The sequence below is a fragment of the Trichechus manatus genome, unplaced genomic scaffold, assembly GCF_000243295.1.
Source record: "Trichechus manatus latirostris isolate Lorelei unplaced genomic scaffold, TriManLat1.0 scaffold00027, whole genome shotgun sequence".
In the NCBI taxonomy this organism is placed as follows: domain Eukaryota; kingdom Metazoa; phylum Chordata; class Mammalia; order Sirenia; family Trichechidae; genus Trichechus; species Trichechus manatus.
Window position 1 is genome coordinate 2,584,982 of NW_004443963.1, and position 11,225 is coordinate 2,596,206.

Sequence of the window (11,225 nt, forward strand, 5' to 3'; positions counted from 1 at the left end):
TCCTGTGCCATCCCCATCAATTGCAGATCAGACCATTGTGATCCGTATAGTTTTTAATTGGCAGATTTTCAGAAGTAGATTGCCATGCCTTTCTACCTAGTCCCTCTTAGTCTGGAAGCTCCACTTAAACCTGTTCAGCAGCATAACAACACATAATCTACCACTGACAGATGGGTGGTGGCTGTGCATGAGGTGCATTGGATGGAATCGAACCTGGGTCTCCTGTGTTCTGCCACTGAACCACCACTGTCTTGTACATGGTGGAAACATTTCATGTGCTTGGCTGCTAACTGAAAGGTTGGAGGTTCGAGTCAACCCAGAGGCACCTTGGAAGAAAGGCCTGATGATTTTATTTCCAAAAAATCAGCCATTGAAAGCCCTACAGAGCACAGTCCTACTCTGACACACATTGGGTCACCGTGAGTTGACGTTGACTTGACGGTAACTGGTTATAATCAACTTACTGTCCAATTATTTGGCATTGTGTATGTAGTAATTGGAGTCTGGGGATGGCGTTAATGCTTAAGCACCTGACTACCAGCTGGATGGTTCGAAACCACCCAGAGGCACCTTGGAAGAGAAGGCCTGGTGATCTGCTTCTGAAAGTCACAGCCATGAAAACCCTATGGAGCAGTTCTGCTCTGCACACATGCAGTCGCCATGAGTTGGAATTGACTTGATGGTAAGACCACTACCACCAACAGTATGTAGTAATTAGCTTTCAGGGTAATTATGGTTCTGGGGATTATTATTTCAAATTTTTGAATTGCTAATTCTCTCTTTGACATTTCAGCCTGCTATGCTTGGTAAAGAGGTTGAACATTTAAGGGTAGGAAAACAATGTGAATGAAGGTGTATGGAGGCTGTCAAAAAAAGGCATAGGGGCGGAGTCATACCTTCTCTTGTAGTGGGGGATCTCCGGGTTCTGCTTGGTGTAACTCCATCGGGGCCAAAAAGACAGAGACTGAGTTGGGGAGAACGAAAGGCAACTTTATTGACTGGCCAAGCAAGGAGGTGTGCCTGACTCAATCCATAGTGTTTTCAGTCGCCTCACACGCATGTGAAAGCTGAACATTGAGTAAGGAAGACCAAAGAAGAATTGACGCCTTCAAATTGTGGTGTTGGCGAAGAATATTGAATATACTGTGGACTGCCAGAAGAATGAACAAATCTATCTTGGAAGAAGTACAACCAGAATGTTCCTTAGAAGCAAGTATGGCAAGAGTACGTCTCACATATTTTGGACGTGTTATCAGAAGGGATCAGTCCCTGGAGAAGGACATCATGCTGGGTAAAGTAGAGGGGCAGCAAAAAGAGGAGGACCCTGGACAAGTTGGATTGACACAGTGGCTGCAACAATGGGCTCAAGCATAAGAACGATTGTGAGGATGGCACAGGACGGGCAGTGTTTCATTCCGTTGTACATGGGGTTGCTATGAGTCAGAACAGACTTGATGGCACCTACCAACAACAACAAGAAGCAAGGAGACAGATGAAGCTGCGTGCCGTCCAAGATTGCCTTGCAGGCAGCTTGTTGAGGCTGGTTTAGATAGGCAGGATCAATTTCAGAATACAAACTGGTGTGCGCACAAGGGCGTTTTAGAATGAGTAAGCATTTCTAAGACCCATGTTCAATTCTCCGCGCAGGAGAAACTTAGTCATTTTTGTTCATTAGCATGTCAGCTCTCTGCCAAGGGTTGGAGAATTTACCATGCCTGAAGCAGTTAATGAGCTAAAGGTCATCTGGAGTGCCAGAAAGAAGGGAAGGACCTGTTTCAGCCAATTCTGGCTAGCCAGTGGCTGTTTCTCTTTAAGGAGGTTCTGAGGAGGGAAGGAAAGAACTCTAGGAAATGGGCTGGCTGAGGGGCTGTCTTGAGGCTAAGAAAAATGGCTGTATGGCTCTAGCCATGTCATACTCCTTCTTCACAAGGGGAAGAGGAATCAAGGTCAAGAGCCCAGGGCTGATTCCTATGAGGCAGAGGTCAGACATGCTTCCTCTCTCCACCATCTTGACCAATTCAGACACCAACCGTCCCTCCCATGGCACTCTTTTATTCTCTGCTGAGTTCAATAATTCATTGCAATGTCCACACAGAACTCACAGACCGTACTCAACGATTATAAGGTTTATTAGGGAAGTAACAGTTTACAATTCAGGCACAGGACAGCCTCTTTTCAGCTGTGCTCGAAGGCACACCTCTCTCTGGCCCTAGGCCTCTGCCCTGCTCAGGTAACTGTTACAAAGCTCTTTTAGCTCCTGCCAGTAAGTCCCCAGAGGCACCCCAGGCATTCAGCTCTCTCACTTTGTGGGCCGGGAAGTCCACTGCATGGTCTTCTACTGGTCTTTCCTGCCACTGCTTCTCAAGAACTCTGTCTGCCTCCAGAAGCTTCTCAACGCAGAGATCCCAGTCCAGAGGACATGCTCTCTGCTCCTGGCCATTCTTCCTTGATGGTGGTGGGATCTTCTCTCTTTCTCGCCTCCTGGGTGGCTCATTTCAAGCCCAGCGGCATGGCAAAACTGACCAATCCCCTTGGTGGGCCACAATTACCCTATCTGCACAGTCCCACCCAGTCACCTGGGTGGGAGTTACAAGACCATGGAAAGAAAGGGCACACAAAAATGATCCATCGCACCACAGAGGCCAAAGGAAGTGTGGCGTGATAAGGAGAGGGGACAAAATCAGCTCGAGTACAATGGATGGTTCATTTTAGGATGGAGTGAGAAATAAACGTGGTCAGGGATAAACTTATGAAGGAGTAGTTTCTGCAAGGCTTTAACAGGCAGGCAGAGAGGTCTCCTACCTGATCGAGATGACGAGAGTGAGCTTTGAAGGCTTTGGAACAGGAAAGTGGAATGTGTACTGGAGGAGTAGTAGTCATGGCAATGTTACCACAATAACGCGATTAGAGCCGCCTGCCGCAATAGCCAATTCTGAGACGGGGATGAGGTGAGCAGCAAGATGTTTATCATATATTGATATACAGGAGACGGCGGGGAATAGATTCCTCCAAAAAACCCGTCTCTCCCACTGGAGATCGGCTGAAGGCTTTTATAGGGACAGGATTATGGATCCTAGAAGTTTGTGTTGGTTTCCCCTTGAGGTGGTGATGTCTTAGATGAGTTAACCTTCTACTGGTATTCTTAGAGGTTATCTGGTGACATCCTTGGGGATTATCTGGCGACATCCTGCTTTTTCTTACCACAAGATGGGTGCTTTGTTTGGTTTTTCATTCTTAGATCATTATCACTTGTTTTCCACCCTCCAAGGAGGAACATCGGTTCATCTTAAAACTTTTGTAGAGACTGGAACCTGAGGGAAAAACAAAATCACGAGACAAGGTGGGGGTTAGCAATGGGGAGTCAATAATAGTGAGCCGGGCTTGTGCAGCCTCTTCCAGCAACTCTTGGGATGGATTGAAGACGAAGGAGCCAGGTGTTAGGGCGAGGAGAAGGCTGTTTTAGTAATTCAGATTTCAAATAAATATTTGCCTAGGTTGGAAGTAATAGGGGGAAAATTTTGGGTGGGTGCTGGCAAGTGACTCACTTGAGAATGAAGGAGTGTGATGAATCCAAGAGGACTCTCAAATTCTTGTTTTGGGAGAACCAAAGCGTGAGTTGTTAGGAACAGAGAGATAAGGCCCCTACCCTACCAGGGGTAGCTGATTTCATAGGGGGAAGTGGATGAGTCTGGTATTAGAAGCATTGCTTCTGAGGCTGTAGTGAGGCATCAAGGAGGAATGTCCAGCTAGGAACGTAGGACCAGATCCCTGGTGAGGTTGAGGACCCTCAGAGGATAGGGTAGAACGACTCGTGTTTACTAGACCTAACATCAGAACACAGGGGACCGAATGTTTGGAATTGAGATTGACTCATACAATTAGGTATCTATAGTGGTAGTTCATTGAATGCCATACAGGGGTATGAATGGTGCCCCAGGAGAGGACAGAGTTAGCGGGAGAACGGCAGGAGATATGTTTTCATGGGGGCAGGTGGAGGAACGCCTCTAGCAAAGGCGAAATAAAGGGGAAAAGTCACTGAACAAAGAGAAGAACCAGAGGTGGATGGTGTAGTGGACCTCATTGACTGAGTCCCTACCTTGAGCAAGACTCTGCTGGGGGCTGGTGGGTGGGAAGGGCAGCCATGGCATGTAGGGTCCTTGCCCTCAGGAGGCTTAGAGTTCAGTGGGACAGATAGCCGGTTGTTGACTGCTAAATGTAATACTATGAAGAATAAAAGAAATTCTGTAGTGAAGTAGCAACATCATACTGTGGAAATGCAGAAGCAATAGCAATTCATTCCTACTAAGGAATGAGAGAAGATATTGATTATTCCAGAGGCTAAGGGGAGAGCATTTTTAAGGGAAAAGGAAACGATTAACTATGGCACATGTAGCTGAACAGTCTTTAAGAATGAGGTCTCAGAATTTGGCAATAATGGAGTCACTGATGGTTTTCAAAAAGCAGTTTCAGTAGAATGTTGGGGTTAGAAACCTATTGCAGGAGGTTAAAGAAAATGGTGGGAGGAAATGGTTCATTCAGCAATCAATCAAATGTTCGCTGAGTTCTATTCTGGATTGGAGGTGAGAGGAAAAGGAGAAATAAGATGGTGGCTAGAGGGGACAATGGGACCAGAGGAAGGATTTTTTCCCAGATTGAGGGTTCCAGGAGGCGATGGAAACCAGCAGAGAACAAGAGGCTGAAGATGATGGTGAGAATGATCCAGACAGGAGTTTAAAAAAGTGCTTCCATTGATTGTAACTTTAAAATGGTCAAATCATCCAATAGGTTAGAATGAGATCAAAGATAAGCTCTCTAAGGTGTAGGGAATTAGCCTGGTTTGAAGGGTGTTCAGTTCCTCCTTCCTTTAAGTGAAATCTCACAGGAGAGCAGCCCCAGGTGTATTTCACTGTATAGACACTAGGGGGAGACCTTCCACCACAAATCAGATGCCCGGAAGCGCACTTGAGAGTATCCAGGCAGTTAAAAATTCTTTTCACTCCATTTTCTATCTTAAAAGTGTGTGAAGTACCTGGTTTTCTATTCATTCCATAACTCACCGTGCCACTCTTGTACTGTCTTTTGTTCCAAATATCAACGAATGCAAAGAAAACCTTTTACATTAATTCGCTGAATAAAACAATCATTAAGGAGTCCCTGGGTAACGCAGATGATTAAGCGCTTGACTGCTAGCTGAAAGGTTGGCAGTTCAAACCCACTCAGAGGCGCCATGAAAGACAGGCCTGGCGATCAGCATCTGAAGGGTCACAGCCTTGAAAAACATATGGAGCACAGTTCTATTCTGCACACGTGGGATCGCCGTGAGTTGGAATTGACTCGACATTGACTGGACAGCAAACAAGGACCACCACCACCACCACCAGTGTTTTAGAACTTTCACAGCACATTCTCTGTATTGGCTTACTTGGTAGGGAGGGCGAGAAGTATCATGCCATCGTCTCATTTTATGTAGCAACATTAGAGCTTTACCCCCATTCACGTGCGTGCAGTGGAGGGGTTAGGACCAAAAGAAAAGTCTTCGACTCCTGCTAGTTCAGTGTTCTTTCATTAATATGTTAAAGAAATGCTCCCAAAATTTCTGTCTCTATTTTTATAAGCTCTACACTGTCCAGGGATGATATGGGATTGATCCCCGGGTGCTGTCACCATCATGAGGAGACCTCTCTGGCCGGTGTCTCCTCATTGTGACCTGGGAGGAGAACTGTGGATGGGTGAGCACATCCATGAGCAGTGAGGAGGACGTCCATGAGATTTAGATGTGGCTCAATGAATCTTTGGATGAAAACGGATCAACTAAAACCACTGTCACCATAGAACTGACCCGCAGTCCAGCACATTTGTTTCCTCGCATTAATAATCTATAACAAAACAAAGTGTAGTAGGGAAAAGAAAGTAAGTCCTTATTTGAAATCGGAGGTGGCCAACTGGCAGGCCACAGGCCTCATTCAGCATATGGGTTAAAGTCAGATTGTGGACCAGCGTTTTTAGTTGATACAGTGTTTAAAATGTTTTTAAATTAGTTTCCAGCATTTTTAAAAAAGGAGATCACACACACACACACACACACACACACACACACACACACACAGAGGCATGCATGTGGGCTTTTTTATTTCTGTTGAAGCCACAAGGGGCCACTTTTCTGTTTGGTGAAAATGGAAGTGAGCTGGTGAGGCATGGCCTCCCCATCCTCCCTTTCTTCAAAACCAGCAGTTTTTAAAATTTTTATTCATGGTCTGGCCTCACTACACAGCTGAGTTTGGAACCCCTGATTAAAGCCATTTTCATCTTCCCATCTCCGAGAAGATACAGACTCAGTTAACGTGTAGATATGTCGTGGTTAATGTTAAACAGCAGTATTTTCTAAGCTGATATTTTCTATAGTAATGGGGAAACCCCAAAATGAATGGTGATAGCCAGTTTCATCTAGATGCGTTCACTTCTTCTTTGGAGTAACAGCACAAGTGCTAATTTGTTGCTTTTTAAGCATTTCCTTCAACTTTGAGGTTCCAGCAGTCTTACAGCAAGTTGTGCCTCGCATGGAAAGTTGCCTCTTCTGTTGAATCCAAGTTTGCTTCTCTGTCTCCGTTATTTTGTGGTCCTTATTCTGCTTTTTGAAGTTAGACTTAAAACCTGAGTGGGTTAGAGCCAGAAAGAATATTCTAAATAATTGCATTCAACGTCTAAACTGTGCAGTGCTCTGAACATTTACCTATGTTGCTTTGCCGAATGCGTTTCCTCAGGTGTCACTTTATACTTGGTGGGCAGCTTCTCCTCTGGTCTGACCTTCTCACTATTAGTTCAGTATGCATACTAATTTCAGTTGTTTCTGTATCATTGCTTTTAGGATTATGTGTATCATGTGGTAAGTGCGATCTGTGAATGGACGGTGGCCTTTGGTTTTATTTTCTACTTCCTAACCTTCATCCAAGATTTCCAGGTAGGTATTTATCAATTCAGATGTTATAAACTGTTGTCAATTAGGATTAGTAAAAATTTCTTGCATTTAAAAAGAAGACCACTATCTTCTTTTTCTAAAAAATAGACTTTTTTTTTAGAGCAGTTTTAGGTTTACAAAAAAATTGTACAGCAATATAGAGTTCCCATATGTTATCCACCCCACCTTCCCCCCCCTCCACAGTTTCTCCTGTTGTTAACATCTTGCATTTCTGGGGTAACTTCGTTACAATTGATGAACCAATATTAATATATTATTAATAAATAAAGTAAAGTAGAGGGTCTGCAAAAAAGAGGAAGACCCTCAGCGAGATGGATTGACACAGTGGCTGCAACAATGGGCTCAAGCACAACAACAATTGTGAGGATGTTGCAGGACCAGGCGGTGTTTCATTCTGTTGTATATAGGGTCACTATGAGTCGGAACCAACTTGACAGCACCCAACAACGATAACAACAAAGCCCATAGTTTATATTAGGGCTTGCTCTTCGTGTTGTATAGTCCTGTGGATTTTAACGATACATATGTCTTGTGTACACCATTACTGTGTCATATAGAATAGTTTCATTGCCCTCAAATGCTGTGTGCTCCACCTTCTTTCTTTTTTCTCATGTTTTTGAGATAAGTATAAGTGTTATGCAACTTAGTTTATTCTTGAAGGGAAGCATCTCTAACAGCTCTCTAAATCAATGAAATTTTCATGTTTTTTGTGATGTTTATAGTCATATATCCTGGTCATTTTCTTTTTGAGAAGGTCATGCTTACTAGATCCAAATACTATAACATGGTGTCTTTTTAAAAAAATAGTGTATTGTTGGAAAAAATGTTCTCAAGGCAGAGAGAAGATGGGACCTAATCAGATCTGGAAACGGAAAATCTTGTATTTTGGAACAAATGAATTATTAGCTAAAGGATATAGAAAGCCAAGAAAATTCTTTAGGACCCAACTCAAGCATAGCACAAACCATTCATAGTGAGGTGGTCTCTCTCCTTTTTTTTTTTTTTTTTTTAAATATTTTATTTTTTTGTTGTTGAGAATATACACAGCCAAAACTACACCAATTCATGTTTCTACGTGTACAGTTTGGTGACATTGATTACATTGTTCAAGTTGTGCAACCACTCTCACCCTCCTTTTCTGAGTTGTTCTTCCCCCATTAACATAAACTCACCACCCCCTATGTTTCTTATCTAATCTTTCGAGTTGCTGTTGTCAATCTGTTCCATATAGATAGATCTTAAAAGAGCAGTGTTCAAGGCAGACATTCTTTACTAGTTATGCTAAACTATTGTCTGGTGTTAAGAAGACTTCAGGGGATATTTTTGGTTTAAAGTTTAAAGATTATCTCAGGGCAGTAGTTTCAGGAGTGTGAGATGGTCTCTTGGGTACAAAGTTGTTGGGGAAGTTTCAGAGCTGGCACCGAAATTGTTTACCTTCTTTGGAACTTTTTTTTTTTTTAAAGAGTGCCACCCTAAGGATATCCACAGAAATCAATGATGACATTTGAAGAAAGAATTATATCTCAGTCAATCAATGTCAGAGACAGTTTCCAAAAGTGGTATAGAGGACAGGCAGGGTTTTGACGGTGACCTGATTCCAATGCATCTGCAGCACACCCAGGACTTGAAACTCATTACAAAAGCATTCCCAATAGTTATACTATTTCCAAAGGTATGTTTTCCTAGAGAATGTAGATAATGAATAACATTGTAGCAATGTTTTATAATTTTCTAAATAGATGCTTTTTTTATATTAACAAATTCATACTGAAAAGATAAAGTGTTATCGAAAATGAAGAGCTTTTATTTTTGTACAGATTTGGTTTTATTTTGTGTGCTTTATGGAAATATACTAAGCGAGGAGTTTTAAGTTTAGCACATTTATTTAAACATAAAATTGGGGAGGGGGTATTCATTTGTAAATTTTATTTTTGGAGAATGAACTGTATAATTTTATATCATGAGAGCATTTATATAAAGTTAAATATATAATGATCATATACCCAAATCATGAAGATTTAGCTAATAAATAGACACTAATTAAGGTACTCTGATTTTTAGATGAACTAAGCAAAATGCTCCTATTGAGAAGCCTTAATACCTCTGTGCATATCAACATTAAGTGAACACCCAAGGCCTCGATTTTGAAACCTCTCTCCCTACGCCTCCCTGCTCACAGGGCCATGGCTTTGACCCTTGCTACTAATTACCAGTCCACAGTGGGAGTAATTCCAGTGGGATGGAGTCAGCAAAAGGCAGATTAGAAATAAAAAGCCTTGGAACAACAGAGTAAAATGGAAGCAAGCGACCGGATAACAGGAAAATCTCCTGGATTTCAGATTCGTGTCTTTGCTAGGTGGGCAACAGGGGAAGAGCAGCCAGCCTGTCTCAGGTTTGTGGCAGGCAGGGCCGTGGAAAGGAGACTTTTGCTTATTAATACTAAAGTTCTGCAAAAGCCCAACCTGTGAAAAGCATTTCTAAAACCAGCCTTTATTGTTACTGGCATAACTCAGATGCTGAAGCTCAGGTCTTGATTTCGTTTTATGCTAGTGAATGTGTCGAAGAGAACATAGGGCCAAGAGATTCAAGGAGAAGGGAGAGAGGGCAGAGGAAACTTCTGAATTCAGGGTGCTCTTTATTTGCTCCTCTTTTTAATGCCTGTAGCCAAGTGGACCGCACACTAAGGAGTGCGAGTCAGGCTCTTTGCTTTAAGCAGGACCTACAGTCTCCACATTTTCACTCAAATGATGAGGGACACATGAAAAGCAAGTCACTCTGGAAGAAGAAGTGATAACTTGAAATAAAAGGCTTGAAGGTTTGGGTTTGAATATTAAAGAGAAGGAATTCTCCTTTAAGGACTCCCAGACCACAAACCTCTGTCTGGCCTCATGGGACCGAACCTTGAGGGCTTGTACCAAGGGCAGAGCAGCCCATTTGGACAGCCTTGGAGGGAAGCTAAGGATGCGACTGGTAGCTCCTTAGTAATTATTTGAATGAGTGAAAGGGCGAGACTCAGCCACAATCAGCTTCCACTGCAGTGACAAATCGTGTCTCCTAAGTGTTCAACAATGGAAACCTGATAACCATTTTTGGGTCCATTGTAACTTGCAGTAATGCTGTGGGTCCCTATTGTGACACTGGAATTGAAGACCAGCAATATAGGCTGTGTCAAATGTTCATTACTTGAAAAGGAGGAGGAGGAACTCCACATACCATTTCTGTGGAACCTGTGATAGAATGAATTCCTGGTTGTGTTTTACTTTGCACAGACTTTTGTTACCAGCACTTTTAACAATGCATTGTCATTCTTCATTTCCGTATCTGTCTGCACAATCAGATTGAGAGCTCCTTGAGGGCAGAGGATATGCCTTAATCTTTATCTTTGTAACCCTGGCGGGGACTAGGTGCTTCATAAATACTCACTGATTGTATGAATAAAGGAATGACTCTGTGGGCATTTGTAGTGTTGCATAATGGGATTCCCTGTGGTTTACTATTGAGTTTACTGATAAACAAATGTCTGTATCACCAAGAAATGTTGACTGTTTTGCTTTGTATACTGTAAATGTTTCAGTTGTTTGGGCTTCACCATTCTATGACAGCTCATCAACCTGGACAGTTACCACAGAAACTGTTACAAAACTGCTAGACAAAATGGTACACCTGGCGTGGCAAACGGAGAAGGCCCAAAATCACTCCAGAAAACCACATTCTGCCGATACCATGCGGCCTCTAAAGCTGGCCTTATCCACGTTTTGGTAGCATTTCTAGTTTCCATGAAGTTCCATTTCCTTGGGCCTCATGGCTGAAAAAGTTAAATAAAATGTTTCTTTATTTTAGTAATTTGTGTCTCTGTTTTATTACAAAATGCACTGGGTGCTGTTATGAAGGGTATTTATCTGGGAGATGATCACAGCTTTCTGTGGACTTTATAAAGGTACAGTTTAAATGTTGTCTTTCCTTATTTCATGTAGCTTTGCATGTAGGCACAATTGGTTTATCTTTGAGAGATTTCTAAGCATTAGTATCAGAAATCTGCATCAGACTGTAATAGTTGAAGGCATCAGGAATCCAGCTCAGAGTTACAGACGGAAAAAAGCGCATCTGTTGACTGGATAACTGAGAAGCCCAGGGTAGAGTTGGCTTTAGGGTGGCTGGATCTAAAAGTACCACCAGGACCCACTTACTCTCTCCTTCCCTCAGCTCTGCTTTCCTCTCTGTTAGCATCACTCTTAGGCAGGCGTTCCCT

At 42.8% G+C, this 11,225-nt stretch overlaps 1 protein-coding gene across 1 annotated transcript in view; it reads left to right on the forward strand.

Moving 5' to 3' along the window:
* Positions 1-9,526, forward strand: part of DRAM1 (DNA damage regulated autophagy modulator 1) — a 59,641-nt gene extending 50,115 nt beyond the window's left edge. The window contains exons 6-7 of the mRNA XM_004373759.2: positions 6,866-6,958; positions 8,440-9,526. Coding sequence (XP_004373816.1) covers positions 6,866-6,958; positions 8,440-8,484 — 138 coding nt within the window. The 3' untranslated portion in view covers positions 8,485-9,526. The remainder of the gene's footprint in view (positions 1-6,865; positions 6,959-8,439) is intronic.
* Positions 9,527-11,225: the final 1,699 nt, after the last annotated feature.